This window comes from Puma concolor, chromosome A2 (assembly GCF_028749965.1).
Source record: "Puma concolor isolate L17-30 chromosome A2, mPumCon1.1.hap2, whole genome shotgun sequence".
Classification (NCBI taxonomy): Eukaryota; Metazoa; Chordata; class Mammalia; order Carnivora; family Felidae; genus Puma; species Puma concolor.
The window spans coordinates 145,533,047-145,550,946 of NC_141668.1; the positions used below are offsets into that span (position 1 = coordinate 145,533,047).

The following is a 17,900-nucleotide window of genomic DNA, read 5'->3' on the forward strand; positions in this document are numbered from 1 at the left end:
TGTTTTTCACCAAATTTCTTTTTCATCAGTACTGCCATCCTTGCTCAAGGTCAAAACCACACTCTGAGAAACACAGAAAAAAAAAAATCCTTCAGGATATTTTAGGGACTGGTTACTCAAACTGTGGTCCATGGACCAGCAGCACTGGAAGCCCATAAGAAATGCGGAATCTCAGCCCTTCTCCTAAGACTCTTGAATCAGAATGTGCACTTTAACAAGATGCTGGGGAGGCATATGTATGATAGAGTTTAAGAAGCATTAGTTGATAAGACAACTTGCCTGAGCCCCTGCACATTCATATCGTTAAGGGGAAGGCTGGTAAAATACACGAAGGAAAGAAAACACAGGCCTGGAATGACTGACAACTCCTTCCTTTGGCCTGGACCCACTTAGTAATCTCTTTTTTGGGGTCAATATGTATACACAGTGAAAGAGAGATCCCTTCTGAGCTGTCTGCCATGTTGCCCTCCACACAGTCCCTCCTTGTCCAGATCATTAGGTGTTCACTGAGACTGAACGGCCTTGAGACTGACCATCATTTCCTATCTCCCTGGAGCAAGACACAAGAAAATTCACATGAGCTGATATGCACAGGAGGGCAAAACTAATTTTCACTTCCAACACTGAGCAAATGTCTAGATGTTTAACTTAGCTGACAAGCTACATTTCAGAAAGAAAGGCAGTGACATCAATACTGTGCTGCAGAAATCCACACTTTATAAATCTCCTATATTCAGCAATTCCTTTAAAGCTAGCATGGACATCATGTGGCTTTTGCGATGCCATGGGGCAGATTACACGATCTATTTCCTTTTACTTTAAAAATAATCCTAGATTAAATGTCATGTGGTATCCTGGACCGGATCCTGGAACAGAAAAAGGACATTAGTGGAAAAACTAATGAGATCCAAATAAAGCCTAGAGTTTAGTTAATAGTACTGTACTAGTGTTGGTTTCTTAGCTGTGACAAATTTACTGTGGTAATGTGAGCCGTTAACAATGGGGGAAGCTGGGTAAAGGGTATATGGGACTCTCTGTACTATCTTTGCAACATTTCTGTAAATTTAAAATGATTTCAAAGCAGGGAGCACCTGGGTGGCTCAGCTGGTTAAGCATCTGACTCCTGAGTTTGGCTCAGGTCATGATCTCACAGTTTGTGAATTTGGGCCCTGCATCAGGCTCTGTGCTGACAGCGTGGCGCCTGCTTGGGATTATGTTTCCATATCTTTCTGCCCCTCCCCTGCTTGCTCTCTATTTCTCTCTCAAAATAAACTTAAAAAACTTTTAAAAAATGTAATTATTTCAAATTAAAAACAAGTTTATCTTTTCATTTTCACACACAAATAATCTTAACTTTAAATTTCCAATTGAAACTCAGGTGTCAAACTCTTCTCTGAGTCATACATTCAAAAAAGCCAGTTAGATCTGATCTTCCACAAGCGACCAAAAATCTAATAACTTCCACAGGAGCTGTTTTTCCAGTTCTCAAACTTTATTATTAAAAGCCCAAGTGATTTCAGACATGGTGCTTGGGAAAAAGAGAAAAGAAAACACTTTGGGAGTTTACCTTCAATTTTAATGTCCTCGACAGACCTGAAAATGACTTTGATAACTAAAATATTTTAAAGGTCAATTTAGTTAGGTTTCAGTAGAAGGTTCAACTCATGGTGGGTTCTAGCAGATAAAGCAGGTAGTAGGTAAGAGTCACATAAAAGTAGTGGATGTTAAAGGATTTCCAAAGAAGCCACAGTTTGGGCTCTAGAGTCAGACATCCTAGGATCTCTTCTTACCCTGGCTCCAGCATTAACATAATTTCTTTGTGCCTCAGTGTTCCCACCTATAATACTATCTTGATCTGGATAGTAAATGCACATGTAAAAAGTCATTGAGATGTACACTTAAAATTTGGGTGATTTACTATGTGTAAATCATACTCCAAGAAAGTACCAGAGAGATGGGGGGAGGGAGCAGAAGGAAAAAGAAAGAAAAATTAAGATTTTTTTTCTCTAACACATTACAAATCCAAGTTTGAAGACATATAAGAAAAATGAATTTTAAAAATCCAACTTCAGGGGCGCCTGGCTGACTCAGTTGGTGGAGCATGTGACCCTTGATCTTGCAGTTGTAAGCTCAAGCCCCATGTTGGGTGTAGAAATTACTTAAAAAAATAAAGTCTTTTTTTAACTAAAATCTTTAAAAAAATCCAACTTTAGAATGTAATTTCTGGGGACATATTACAGCTCAAGTTGACATATGCATATATACATTGATTGAAAAACAAAAAATAAGGCTTATTATTTTTTTTATTTTAGAGAGAGAGCACACATGCGTGCCCATGAGCAGGGGAAGGGCAGAGTGACAGAGGGAATCTCAAGCAGGCTCCATGCTCAGCACAGAGCCTGACAGAGGGCTTGATCCCATGACCCTAAGATCATGACCTGAGCCAAAATCAAGAGTCAGATACTCAACTGACTGAGCCATCCAGGCACCCCTGTTTGTTGATTTTTTAAAAAAAATCTTGTTATTTCTAAGTTTTCATCAAAAAAGGAGAAGCATGAGAACAGCACTTTCACCTCATAAGGATATGACAAGAATTAAATCCATATAGGGAACTTAGCTCTTAAGAGCTCAATAAATGTTGGATATTAATATTATTGTTATATTTCAAAGTACTGTATTTAAGTGCTGCAAAGTACTATACACATTTTAATTAACCACCTTGAATTCTTTGTGGAAAAAGGCTGGCTCTACATTTTAAACGTTAGCATGTACGACCCAGCAATTTATCCAAGGGATACAGGTATGCTATTTCGAAGGGACACATGCACCCCCATGTTTATAGCAGCACTATCAACAATAGCCAAAGTATGGAAAGAGCCCAAAGGACCATCGATGGATGAATGGATAAAGAAGATGTGGTATATATATGCAATGGAGTATTACTCGGCAATCAAAAAGAATGAAATCTTGCCATTTGCAACTACGTGGATGGAACTGGAGGATATTATGCTAAGTGAAATTAGTCAGAGAAAGACAAAAATCGTATGACTTCACTCATATGAGGACTTTAAGAGACAAAACAGATGAACATAAGGGAACGGAAACAAAAATAATATAAAAACGGAGGGGGACAAAATTGAAGAGACTCATAAATATGGAGAACAAACGGAGGGTTAAGGGGAGGGGTTGTGGGAGGGGGCATGGGATAAATGGGTAAGGGGCATTAAGGAATCTACTCCTGAAATCATTGTTGCACTATATGCTAACTAATTTGGATGTAAATTTAAAAAAATAAAAAATAAACAAGTTAATAAAAAAAAAATCTAAAAAAAAAGCATGGTTACGATTATGGTTATACAACTACTGTTTGGTTAGTTATCTTTAAAGCACTGTATATCTTGGGGCGCCTGGGTGGCTCAGTCGGTTAAGCGCCCGACTTCAGCTCAGGTCACGATCTCGCGGTCCGCGAGTTCGAGCCCCGCGTCGGGCTCTGGGCTGATGGCTCAGAGCCTGGAGCTTGCTTCCGATTCTGTGTCTCCCTCTCTCTCTGCCCCTCCCCCGTTCATGCTGTGTCTCTGTCTCAAAAATAAATAAACGTTAAAAAAAAAAAAAAAATTTTAAAGCACTGTATATCTCTAAAGTAGACGTTGAAAAAAATGATTCTAAAAGACAGCCATAGCAGACACTGCCATCTGCTCCCTAGAGATTCAGACCCTGCTGTGCTCAAGTCACACATGGGGTTATTTTAGCCTTGTAACTCACCAGCAGGGCATACAAGACTTAGACTGCAGACATCTGAAGGGTAGTAAGCAGCATATACCCCAGCCACGTGGCCACCCATGGAGGTACCTATCAGGTGGAAGGGTTTTTTGTTCAGCTTGAGGCATTCTACAAACTAGGAAGAGAAAAGAGAAGGAGGCTTGGTTATATAGCTGTAGTCAACAACAATAGTGATTACGCAGCAGAAAACCACTGTACCTCCTGTGAGGACAGCTGACAAGGTCTATTAGTGAAAGGGGGTCTGAAATCTACTGGATCCATTATTCAGACAAGCCTTATGGCATATAATACTCTTTACCTGACACAGGTGATTGAAGGGTCATTTATAAGTATAAAACCAACAAGAATTCTCCTAATTCATGAGCCAGCAAACTTTTTTATAAAGGTCCCAAGAGAAAATATTATTTGCTTTGTGGGTCATATGTTCTCTGTTGCAGCTACTCAACTCTACTGTTGTAGCACAAAAGCAGCCAGAGATAATACGTAAATGAATGAGCAGGGCTGTATTCCAAGAAAACTTAGCTTACAAAAATAGGTGGCAGGCCAACCACAGTTTGAAGACTCTTGCCCTAATTTAAAGCCCTTTCCATCCATCTAACCATCCATTCATATGACAACCAACCTGTCTATTCAACCATCCAACCATTCAACCAACCATCCACACATCTCAAAAATATTTATTGGATATCTATTATGTACAAGGAACTACGGTCAGCTCCTAAGGATACATCAAAGACCCCAAAAGATAAGGTTCCTGACCTCATCAGAATACACAATCTAAAGGGAGGTGGGGTGGGTACAGACATTGAATAAACATCCTCGGGGTACCTGGGGGGCTCAGTCGGTTAGCGCCAACTTCAGTTCAGGTCATGATCTCACAGTTTGTGATTTGAGCCCCGCAGTGGGCTGTGTGCTGACAGCTTGGAGCCTGGAGCCTGCTTCATATTCTGTGTCTCCCTCTCTCTCTGCCCTGCCCCTGTTCACACTCACTCTCTCTCTCAAAAATAAATAAACATTAAAAAAAAAAATCCTCATCTGGGGAAAATATGTACTGTTAATCTGAAACTTACAGACTATTAAATTCTGAACTGGTTCATGAGACTCATGATTTTGAAAGCTCAGCCAGAGGGAGGCTGAAGCTAGATGCTAAAATAGAACAAAATGCAAAGAGCACCCTCCCCATCCTCCACAACTAGGCAGAGGGGCTATCATGATACTGTGTCATGTAGGTGGTAAGCAAAAAAACAGACTCTAGGGAAATGATCTTGAGAATTATAAACTCCTTTTTCAAGAGCTAAAAAAAATGTCCATACCATATTTCTTGAGAAACAACTAAAACAGGCTTAAAGGAGAACAATATGCAATAGGTCCTGGCCCTCCACAGCTGACCAATGATACCATTTGGGTGCCATTTTGTTTGTAAATATTTGCAGACAGAATGGATTAGAGACTGGTTACAAGTCAGCATGGAACTCTCTTACCTGCTCTCCAGGCTTGGGCATGTGAGGTGGGGAAGGCCCAGTCTGAGCAATTTTGGTAGAGCTTCCGGCTTACCTGGTGTATCCTCTTTACTTGACCATCTATGGACAGGTCATCCAGGGAGGACCGGGTGGTGCCCTCATGTCCCGGCATGTCCACGCAGACCAAGTGCAGGTTCTTTGGAAGGAACTGAGGACACATGGGTGCAGAGAATCAGTATGTGGTGTGCATGTCATGTCTGCCCACTCTTCTAGGGAGGTTGCCCCCACTTACCAAGTGACCTGACAGCCATCCCTGAGGATGGTGGGCCTACGCCACCCAGTGTCTTACCCCAGTAACATCTGATACAAGTACTGCCAGTAACCTCATAGGGAGCAGAGGCCCCAAAAGATCAATATACAGATGGGAGGGGACTCAGGAGATGTCTGGAAAAGGGGGACAAAGGTTAAGGTAGTAAGCTGGAATTTCTTGTTTTCTTTTTTTTTTTTTTTTAATTTTTTTTAAACGTTTATTTATTTTTGAGACAGAGAGAGACAGAGCATGAATGGGGGAGGATCAGAGAGAGAGGGAGACACAGAATCCGAAACAGGCTCCAGGCTCTGAGCTGCCAGCACAGAGCCCGACGCGGGGCTTGAACTCATGGACTGCGAGATCATGACCTGAGCTGAAGTCAGACGCTTAACCGACTGAGCCACCCAGGCGCCCCTCTCGTTGTTTCTCGATGCCGATCGGCATCTACTATCTCCTTCTCCTTTCCCTCACCCCTTTCACACTTACTCAGTTATGCAGCCACTGACTTGGAACTAAAAAACAAGCCTCTGTTCTCCCAGAACACAGCCAACTGGAGCAGCCCCAGAGCCAACAAAAGCAAAGCTTTCTCTAAGAACCATGACTGTCTGATCACCCTACCTCTGGTTTCAACTTTTGTTTTTTTGTTTTTTGCATTAATGTCTAAATCCTGGGATGATTATTATCCTAAAATACCTTCCACTTATATTTGTGCCACTTTGAACCAGGAAACTGAGAAACATCAGTTACCAATAAACAAATACCCAGTTACATAAAAAACATCTGAGGGGCATCTGGGTGGCTCAGTCGGTTAAGCACCTGACTCTTAATTTCAGGTCAGGTCATGATCTCACGGTTCAAGGGTTTGAGCCCCACATGGAGCTCTGCACTGACAGTGCAAAGCCTGCTTGGGATTCTCCCTCTCCCCCTCTCTCTCTGCCCTTCTCTCTCTTGTGTGCTTATTCCTCATTCTCTCAAAAATAAATAAATAAACAAACAAACAAACAAACAAACTCAAAAATAAACAAACAAACATCTGAGTTGGGGCAGGAAGCGAGAGGTTCATTAAGGCATGGGGATGCCTGTCCTTCCAGTGGAATCTGGGGATGAGAACACAAGGAACTACAGGATGTGTGAGCCCTTTCCCCCTCGTGTAGATCATACTTGGAATCATTCAGGTATAGTTCTGCTTGAGGTGGGAGTCTCTCCCAGCCTCCACCTGCACCACCTGGTCCCTCTGACCAATAATGCAAGTTGCCACACCCAAGGAAACCAGGACAGATTGGAAAACCAATCTCAGGAAGCTGCTAGACAAAGATGGTTTCTCTAAATGACTCAGGAAAATTAAAAAAAAACAAAAACAAAAGTAGAAGGAAGGGAGGAAGGGCAAGGGAGAAAGAGAAGAAGAACAAAAGGGAGAATGAGGGGAAGGAGGAGGAGATACTTGGAGTATAAAAGAATAAATGATTTTGAGGCACCTGGGTGGCTAAGTCGGTTAGGCATCCGACTTTGGCTCAGGTCATGATCTCGCAGTTGGTGAATTTGAGCCCCACGCCTGGCTCTATGCTGACAGTCCAGAGCCTGGAGCCTGCTTTGGATTTTGTGTCTCCCTCTCTCTCTGCCCCACCCCCACTTGCACTCTGTCTCTCTCTCTCAAAAATAAATAAACATTGAAAAAGAATAAATGATTTTGTTAACCTGATCTTGATAATCATGACAAATTCTGAGAGGAAGGTGAGTGTCAGAAACCTTAAGAAATATTCATGAGACGAAAGTATTTCTAGGGTACAGATTTTACAAATAACACTCAACTCAGTAAATTTTTTCTGAGAAAAGGATCTGAATAATACAGTTGACCCTCAAACAACACAGGTTTGAACTGTGCAGATCCATTTATACATGGATTTTTTTCGATACAGTACAGTAAATGTATTTTTTCTTCCTTACCATTTTCTTAATAACATTTTCTTTTCTCTAGCTTACTTTATTGTAAGAATACAGTATATAATATATATAACATACAAAATATGTATTAATCAACCATCTATGTTATTGGTAAAGGCTTCTGGTCAACAGTAGGTTATTTGTAGTTAAGTTTTGGGGGAGCAAAAAAGTTATACGTGAATTCTTGACTGCATGGTAGGTGGGCTCCCTTAACCCCCATGTTGCTCAAGGGTTACGTGGATACTGAATTAGTTTTAAGATGATTTGAGCCACAGTTCTGGGTTCCCTTTGCTTTCTATCATTGCTGATGACATCACATGCAAGTGGACACCCTTTTCTTTATTGAGTGACCCCCTCTTGAGAGAGAAGAATCTAGAACTGCACCTTGACCACACTGAGCCACATATCCTTATGTGCAGAGAATCCATGGAGCATGAGGATGGAAGGTTTGTGCCCCGGCCTGCCCCGGAAGGAATAACAGAACTGATAATCTTCATGGTAAACATAGCAGACCTGCATGCCCAACGTTCTCCGCCAGTACCTGGGGAGGAAACATAAAGGTGAAACAAAACCAGCAATCTCCAGAGAAGTGGTTTGGGAAGGGGCACATGCCCTCTTCCCCATATGTCCTTGGGGTCCCCCACCCTCAGGGAACACTGAGTGAAACCATTCCAGGAAGCACCTTAAATGAATATTCTTGTATGTAATTTTCTAATAACCTCTAACTAGGAGGAGAAAAAAGAGTAAAAGAGTGTTTTCTGAAGAGGCATGATATATAATAACCTCTTGTTGATATATATATCTTTTTGGCATTTTAAATGGCGGTATGACGAAGGAGTAGGTGGTGAGATCTTTCTAGGTGTCTGATTGGCCTTTCTTTGCCTTGCTTGCTTGAGCTACAGCAGAATTCGAAGTAGCTGGTGGCAAGGTTGGGAAGAACTCCAGTAAGGTCAAGACAAAGGCAGGTTCCTCTCGTAGAGAGCTGGCTTGCAGTTCCTGGTGGGTCATACTCATGGACACCTGAAATCTAGGACGAACAGCCATGGACGTGTGGGCACAGCTGCACCATGTACAATGCAGCCATCCTGGAGTAAGTACGTCACCGCAGAGGGGCTCTGACTGGCAGGAAATGATCAAAAGACTTGAAGGTAAAGCATATTACCACTCATCACTTGCAACTTGCTATTTGTGGAGATGAAGAATTAGACTCGCTCCTTAAGGCTACAATTGCTGGTGGTGGGGTCACATCCACAAATCTCTGATTGGGAATACTTGTCCAAGGACAAGAATTCTGTCCAAGGACAGAATACTTGTCCAAGGATGCCTGGATTCCTTATGATCTCAGGACTAAACACTCTTGACAGCTGTCCAGTGTTGGTGAGTCCAGTGGACTCTGTCTCTGTGAAAAACACAATTCTGTTCTTTTGTAATTCTATTTGAGCAAGTAGGAAGTTTAATTAGCTTTCCAACCAACCAAATTTCTGCTTTTGAGTCTTAACCTTATTTAAGTGTTACTGTGGCTTCAGAGAAGCTATTGATTCTAAAGTATTTTGATAGAGTTGACTGGATTTTATTTATTTAAAAAAATTGTTAATGTTTATTTTTGAGAGAGAGAGACAGAGCACAAGCGGAGAAGGGGCAGAGAGAGAGGGAGACACAGAATCCACAGTAGGCTCCAGGTTCTGCGCTGTCAGCACAGAGCCCGACGCGGGGCTCAAATTCATGAACCGCCAAGATCATGACCTGAGCCGAAGTTAGATGCTTAACTGACTGAGCCACCCAGGCATCCCTAGAGTTGACTGGATTTTAATTGTGATGTAGAAGTCATAGTAACAAACATTTTGTTTTATACAGACATTATTTCCACTCTGGTGGATAAGCTCAATAAGGGTCATATCCCTCTACCCCAAACATACATACATACATACACATGTATTAAAATATGTATATTTAAAAATATATATTAACATATATATTTTATATATATATAAGTTGGTTTCTTCCCCCTAGAGATTTTGAGAGTGAGAACGTGACTGTTAAGAACCATCTGCATCGGTCCTCTGGTTTTATTCCTCACAGCATATGGCAGTTGGTTGGAAGCTCAGGTTCTGTTGGTTATGTAAGACTTGGCAGTGCTGGAGTTTGGCCCGAATTTGATTTCAATATGGAATTACCATCAAACAAATGTAACTCTCTGCATGAAGAATCTCGCCGAGATGAAAGATAATTAATTCAATCAGAGATTCACTTCGTGGTATACTTTGCACCAGAGAGGTAGCCAAGTCTTGCAGAAAGCAAACAGCCTAAGCTGAATGGTGGTAACTAACCCTTGGTATAAAATAAAGGACGAAGGGGATGAGGATATACATGCATATTTACTTGCATCTACATACACAAAGCAAGAGAGCATACACAATACACTATCAAGATGAGTATCTGGAGTGGAGGTGGGATTATAGTGAGAAGTAGGTGGAAAGAGAACAGGGCCAGGAGGGAGATTTTCATTACTTTCTTTTTTCAATGAATGCATTGCCTATTCAAAACATTAAAAATAACATTGGCTAGCTTAAAAGCTCTTATGACAGAGCAAGCGTATGTCAAAATTCTAAACCCTGGCACCATAAGATGAGTTAGTTGGTTCGTTCGTTCGTTCATTCATTCATTCAATCATTCATATCCCAGCTCATTCATTTATTAATTAAGTGATCTTTTTAAAAACTTAAATATAGTGTTTTATTAGTTTCACGTGAACAATATAGTGCTTGGACAGTTCGATCCGTTACTCAATGCCTGCCACCATCTGTCACCACACAACACCACATAACATTATACTGCTTTTATAGTATTCTTGACTATATTCCCTGTGTTGTACTTTTCATCTCTATATTTATTTTGTAACCGGAATGTTGCACATCTTAATCCCCTTCACCTATTTTACCCATCCCCCCCCCACTTCCCCTTGGGCAGATACCAGTTTGTTTTCTGTATTTATGATTGTTTCTGTTTTCCATTTGTTCGTTTGTTTTGTTTTTTAGATTGCTCACATAAGTGAAATCACATGGTATTTCTCTTTCTCTGTCTGACTTACTTCACCTAGCATACTACCCTCTAGGTCCATCTACGTTGTCACAAATGGCAAAATCTCATTCTTTTTGATGGCTGAGCGATTGATACTCCGTTGCGCGCGCGCGTGCGCACACACCCACACCCACACCCACACACACACACACACACACACACACACACACACTTCCAGGGTCCAAACCCTTCATCCTACAAGTCTCAGACTTACTAGATTACAAGAACCTCTAAAGAAAAGGACTTAAATATTTCTCTTTTTTTTATTGTGGCAAAATATACATAACAGAAGATTCACCATTTTAACCATACAATTCAACGGCATTAAGTACATTCACAATGTTGCACATCAACCAACACCATTGCCCATTCTAGAACTTTTTCATCATCCCAAATAGAAATGCTATAACCATTAAATAATTACTCCCCATTCCCCTTCTCCCCTCAGCCCCTGATAACCTCTATTCTGCTTTCTGTCTCTATGAATTTGCCTATTTTAGGTACCTCATAAGCAGAATCATACAAAATTTGTTCTTTTGTGTCTGGCATATTTCGCTGAGCATAGTGATTTCAAGGTCCATCCATGTTATAGCATGTGTCAAAATTTCCTTCCTTTTTAAAACTGAGTAATTTTCTCTTTTATATAGGCACCGTATTTTGTTTATCCCTCATCTGTTGATGAATATTTGGGCAGTTTCATTTTTTGGGCTATCGTGAGTAATGCTGCTATGAACGTCAGTATACAAATATCTGTTTGAGTCCCTGCTTTCAATTCTTTGGAGTATATACCCAGAAGTAGAATTGCTGGATCATATGGTAACTCTATGTTTAACTTTTTGAGGAGCCACTAAATTTGTCACAGCAGCTGTACTATTTTACATTTGTACCAGCGATGCACAAGGATTTCTCTATATCCTCACCAACACATGTTATTTTCCGTTTATTTTTTTTCTGAAATAATAGTCACCCTGACAGGTGTGCAGTATCTTATTGTGGTTTTGATTTGCTTTTCCCAAATGACTAGGATGTTATGTATAGATTTCTTTTTATTGAGATATAATTGACATACCATTAAACTCACCCTTTTAAAAGGTACAATTGTTTTGTTGTTTTTTTTTTTTTAAAGCATATTCACAAAGTAGTGCAACCATCACCACTCTCTAATTCTGGAACATTTTCACCAAAAAGAAACCAGATTGAACGGTACACTTTAAAATGGGTAGAAAGATGGGGCGCCTGGGTGACTCAGTTAAGTGTCCAACTTCGGCGCAGACCATTATCTCACGGTTCATGTGTTTGAGCATGCATCGGGCCCTGCGCTGACAGCTCAGAGCCTGGAGCCTGCTTCGGATTCTGTGTCTCCCTCTCTCTCTGCCCCTCCCCCACTCATGCTCTGTCTTTCTCTGTCTCAGAAATAAACATTCAAAAAAATTAAAATAGGTAGAATGCTAAATTTTATGTTATGTATATTTTACCACAATTAAAAAAAGAAAGAAAGGGGCACCTCGGTGGTTCAGTCAGTTGAGCATCTGACTCTTGATTTCAGCTCAGGTCATGATCTCATGGTTCATGAGCTTGAGCCTCACGTGGGGTTCTGTGCTGATGGTGCTGAGCCTGCTTGGAATTCTCTCTCACTCTCTGCCCCTTTCCCGCTCTCTCTCTCTCTCTCTCTCTCTCTCTCTCTCAAAATAAACTTTATAAAAAGAAAGAAAGAAAGAAAGAAAGAAAGAAAGAAAGAAAGAAAGAAAGAAAGAAATCCATACCAATCAACATTCACTCTCCATTGCCCTCTCCCTACAGCTCATAGCAACTACTAGTTTCCTTCTGGTCTCTTTATGTTTACTCTATGGATCTGCTTATTCTGGACATCTCATATCAATGGGGTCATTCAATCTGTGACTTTCTGTGTTTGGCTTATTTCACTTTAGCATAATGTTTTCAAGTTCTTCTGTTATGGAATGTATTCGTACTCCATTCCTTTTTAAGGCTAAATAATATCCCATCACCTGGATATGCACATTTGTTTATCCAGTCATCAGCTCACGAACATGTGAATTATTTCTACTTTTTAGCCATTAGGAATAATACCACTATGAACATTCACATACAACTTTTTCTGTGGACATATGTTTTCAGTTCTCATGGGTGTTCTCACTTCACCAAAGAGTAGAATTGCTGGATCATACGGTAGGGTTTTTTATTATTATTTTTCATTTTTATTATTTATTTTGAGACAGAAAGAGAGAGAGAGAGCACAGGAGTAGGGGAAGGCAGAGAGAGAGGATCCTGAGCTGACAGTGTGGAGCCCGACGCAAGGCTCAAACCCACAAACTGTGAGATCTTGACCTGAGTTGAAATCAAGATTCAGACACTTAACTGACTGAGCCACCCAGGCATCCCATATGGTAGCTTTTTAAAAAAATGCATTTTGAGGAACTGCCAGAAGTGGTTGCACAATTTTACATTCACACTGGCAGTACCTGAGAGGTCAATTTCTCTAAATCCTTCATTGCTAATTTTTAGAGAAACTTTTAATTGAAGTATAAATCATATAGAAATGTGTACATATTTTAAGTGTACAGCCTGATGAATATGCAGAACTGTCTTGAACTACCCACGTGCCCCATTTGGTAGCTTAAAAAAAAATGAACCCAGTATCTGCCACCCAGATTAGGATCTAGAATACATGACCAGCAACCCAGATGCCCACCTCATGTCTTTCCCCATCAGCACCCCCAAAGGTAACCACTACCTCACTTTATCTCTTCAGGAAAGTTTTACTATTTTAGAACTTTGTCATACAATAAGTATTTGTATCAGATTTCTTTCACTCAGTATTGTGTTTGTATTATAGAATACAGCACTAGGTCTTTCCTTTTCATAGCTGTATAGTATTCCGCTGAATACTCTATGAATAATTTTACAGCTATGCTTTTATTTATTTATCTGTTAAAGTATTTTTTTTAAACCTTTATTTATTTTTGAGAGAGAGACAGAGAAACAGAGCATGAGTGGGGAAGGGGCAGAGAGAGAGGAAGACACAGAATCTGAAGCAGGCTCGAGGCTCTGAGGTGTTAGCACAGAGTCTGACACAGGGCTCGAACCCACAAACCATGAGATCGTGACCTGAGCCGAAGTCGGACGCTTAACTGACTGAGCCACCCAGGCACCACTATCTGTTAAAGTATTAATGGAGACTGGTGTTTCCAGTTTGGAGGTATTACAAATGAAACAGATATGGAATATTCTTTTATATGTCTTCTGATCTCTGTCTCGGTGTGTGTGTGTGTGTACATATATATATATGTACACACACACACACATATACACACTTCTGTTGTATGAAGTGTGAAGTGTATGAAATTAGTATGAACTAATTTACACTTTCATCAACAATATGCCAGATTCTTGTTGCTTCACATCCGCACTGGGTTGAATAGTATTCCCCCCAAATTCATGTCTATCTGGAACCTATGGATATGACCTTATTTGGAAACAGGGTCTTTCCAGAAATAATCAAGTTGAGTTAAGGTCATACTGGATTAGGGTTAGGCCCAAGTCCAAGATGACTGGTGCCCTTATAAAAAGAAGGAAATTTGGACACAGAAACACACAGAGGGAAGAACACCATGTGAAATACAGAGGCAGACAGAGGAGTGACCCATCTACACATGAAGAACACATCTACAAGTTACAGAATGCCCAGGATTTCTTACAGTCACCAGCAGCTAGGGATGAGCCACTGAACAGATTCTCCCTCAGGGCCTCCAGAAAGAACCAACGTTGCCAACACCTTGATTTAGTATTTCTAACCTCTAGAACTGTGAGAGAACAAATTCCTGTTGTTTTATGTCACCCGGTTTGTGGTCATTTGTCACAGCAGCTCTGGGAAGCTAATACAACATTCTGGCCAATACTTGGAATTATAGTCAGCTTGCTTCACTTCAGCCGTCCTGGTGGCTGTGAAATGGCATCTCATTTTGGTTTTAATTTATTAAATTCCCCTTATGGCCAGTGAAGTTGAGCACCATTACATATGTTTACTGGCCATTTTAATACCCCTATTGTGAGGTTTTTCTATGTTTTCTTTTTTAAAAAATATTTATTCATTTATTTTGAGAGAGAGAGCACACGAGTGGGGAGGAACAGAGAAAGGGGGAGAGAGAATCGAGCACACGAGTGGGGAGGAACAGAGAAAGGGGGAGAGAGAATCCCAAACAGGTTCTGTACTGTCAGTGCAAAGCCTGACGTGGGGCTTGATACCATGAACCATGAGATCATGACCTGAGTCAAAGTCAACAGGTGAACGTGTAACCAACTGAGCCACCCAGGCACCCCATGGTTTTTCTATGCTTTCTTATAAAAGCTTTGTTTCATTTAGATCTATAATCCACCTGGATTTGATTTTTGTGCATGGCACGAGGTTGTAGATGAAGCCGTATTCTTTTTTATTGCTACATTATAAATTACCAAGTTGAGCAGCTTAAAAAAACTCATTTATTAGCTCACAGTTCTATGGGTCAGGAGTGAGCTTACCAGAGTTCTCTCCTGAAGGTATCACAAAGCTGAAATCAAGGCATCAGCTGGCACTGATCTAGAAGCTCTGGGAAAGAATCAGCTTCTAAGCTTATTTAGGTTATTAGCAGAATTCAGTTCCTCGTGGTTTAGGACTGAGATCCCTGCTGCCTTGCTGGCTGCCAGCCAGGGGCTGTCTGCTCTCAGAGTCCACTGGCATTCCTTCTCATGGGGCCCTCTCCGACTTCAAACTAGCCATAGCACTGAATCTTTCTCATGCTTTGAACCCCTTCACTTTTTAATGTTTATTTTTGAGAGAGAGAGAGAGAGAGAGAGAGAGAGAGCGTGATTGGGGAGGGGCAGAGAGAGAAGGAGACAGAATCTGAAGCAGGGTCCAGGCTCTGAATTGCTAGCACAGAGCCCAACAGAGGGCTCAAACTTGTGAAGTGCGAGATCATGACTGGAGCCAAAGTCGGATGCTCAAAGTGCAAGATCATGACTGGGCCACCCAGGCACCCCTGAACCCCTTCACTTTTATTTTTTTTTCTTCAATATATGAAATTTATTGTCAAATTGGTTTCCATACAACACCCAGCGCTCATCCCAAAAGGTGCCCTCCTCAATACCCATCACCTACCCACCCCTTCACTTTTAAAGGCTGATATGATTCAATCAGGCCTCCTTGGATAATCTCCTTATCTTTAGGTCAATTGTATACAACAGAACTATGGAAATGATTTGCCATCATATTCACAGTTTCTGGGGATTAGAGAGGTAGATCTTTGTGGGGCTGTTGTAATTTTGCCTACCAAAGAGGTCAAGATTAACTTTTTTTCCGGATGGATATCTAGTTGACACAGCCCCCTTTCCCCACTGCAAAGCAGTGCTACCGTTATCATAATTCAAGAGACTGTATCTATGTGCATCTGTCACTGCGCTCTCCTGTCCCACTGGGTTTTTTTGTCCTTCTTCTTCCTCTTCTTCTTCTTTTTTTTTTTATAGAGAGACAGAGAGAGAGAGAGAGATCTTGAGCAGGGGAGGGGGGGCCAAGGGAGAGAGACGGTGACAATTTCAAGCAGGCTCCACACTGAGCATGGAGCCCAATGCAGGGCTCGATTCCATGACCCTGGGATCATGACCTGAGATGAAATCAAGGTGCTCAACAAACTGTCCCACCCAGATGCCCCTTTCCTTCTTTATGCCCCTTTCCTTCTTTATGCCTTTTTTTTTTTTTTAACATTTATTTATTTTTGAGACAGAGACAGACAGAGCATGAACGGGGGAGGGTCAGAGAGAGGGGGAGACACAGAATCTGAAACAGGCTCCAGGCTCTGAGCTGTCAGCACAGAGCCCGACGCGGGGCTTGAACTCACGGACTGCAAGATCATGACCTGAGCTGAAGTCGGCCGTTTAACTGACTGAGCCACCCAGGTGCCCCTCTTTATGCCTTCTTTACAAAGCCTGGACTTACTGTTGCTTTATAATTAGGTTTGACAGCTGGTCATGTAAATCATCTAGCATTGTTCTTCAAGACTGTCTTGCTTGGGGCACCTCTGGGCTCAGTTGGTTAAGCATCTAACTCTTGGTTGTGGCTCAGGTCATGATCTCACGGTTCCTGAGATCAAGCCTGGTGTCGGACTCTGCGCTGAGAGGGCAAAGCCTGCTCGGGATTCTCTCTCTCCCTTCTCTCTCTCTCTGCCCCTCCCCACTCTCTCTGTCTCTCTCAAAATAAATAAATAAACTTTAAAAAATGTTTATTTATTTTTGAGAGAGGAGGGAGCAGAGAGAGGTGGGGACAGAAGATCCGAAGTGGGCTCTGTACTGACAGCAGGCAGCCCAATGCGGGGCTCAAACTCATGAACCGTGAGATCATGACCCGAACTGAAGTCGGACGCTCAACTAACTGAGCCACCCAGGCACACTGTTAAAAAAATTTTTTTAAAGAGAACAAAGACTCTTGCTCAACTGGCTCTTTACTTTTCTTTATACATTTAAGAAGCAGTTTATTAAATTACATTAAAAAAAAAAAACCCTGCTGGGATTTTAAATAGATTCAATATACATTGAATCTATACATCATTTCAGGGAAATCTGACATCCCTATGATAGAAAGTCTTTCAACTCACAAATACTGTCTACATCTCCATTACTTTAGGTCTTTCAGAATTTCTCTAGTACTTTGTATTTTTCTGTCCAGAGGCCTTCTACATTGTTCTTTAGATTTATTCTTAAGATAAATTCGGTATTCTATATTTGTTGATGCAATGGTGATTAGTTATCATTACAATTTTTTTCATTTTCTATGTTTTTGTTGCTGTCATATAAGAATATAACTGATTTTTGTTTACTTACCTTATATTTAGCAATCTTGCCAAATATTTATTAATTCCAACAACTTATCTATAGATTCTTTTGTACTTTCTGTGAACACAATCACGTCATCTGCAAAAAATGTTAGTTTTCTTTTTCAATTCTTGTCCGTTTTTTTCTCTTATATTTATAATTCCTTATCTTCCTTTCACAACTGAGTTTCTTTGGGAAGTAAAAATCTTTAAAGATCTCTCTCTCCTTCATCCTGTGAGCAGTCTTAATATTTGGCCCGATGAAAATAAGAGCTGTCTCTGATGTCACCCACAGTGGCCCCAGCCCCTCTAATTGTGGTCCTCTGCTGACTCAAAGCAAAGCATCTGATGCCTCCTACAGGGGCGACCATGGTCCACATCACTATGCAGACAGGCTCGTCATGCTCCAGGGACACTGAGTCATAGAGAGAGCTGTTCTGAAGACCAGCCATGGTCTACGGGGGATGCCTGTTC

At 41.1% G+C, this 17,900-nt stretch overlaps 1 protein-coding gene across 2 annotated transcripts in view; it reads right to left on the reverse strand.

The window, feature by feature from the left end:
- Positions 1-17,900, reverse strand: part of ABHD6 (abhydrolase domain containing 6, acylglycerol lipase) — a 53,642-nt gene that overhangs the window by 12,481 nt on the left and 23,261 nt on the right. For both annotated transcript variants that reach the window (XM_086697804.1, XM_086697803.1), the window contains exons 4-6: positions 7,876-8,032; positions 5,335-5,448; positions 3,763-3,895 (exon numbers count right to left, since the gene is read on the reverse strand). In XM_086697804.1, coding sequence (XP_086553930.1) covers positions 3,763-3,895; positions 5,335-5,448; positions 7,876-8,032 — 404 coding nt within the window. The remainder of the gene's footprint in view (positions 1-3,762; positions 3,896-5,334; positions 5,449-7,875; positions 8,033-17,900) is intronic.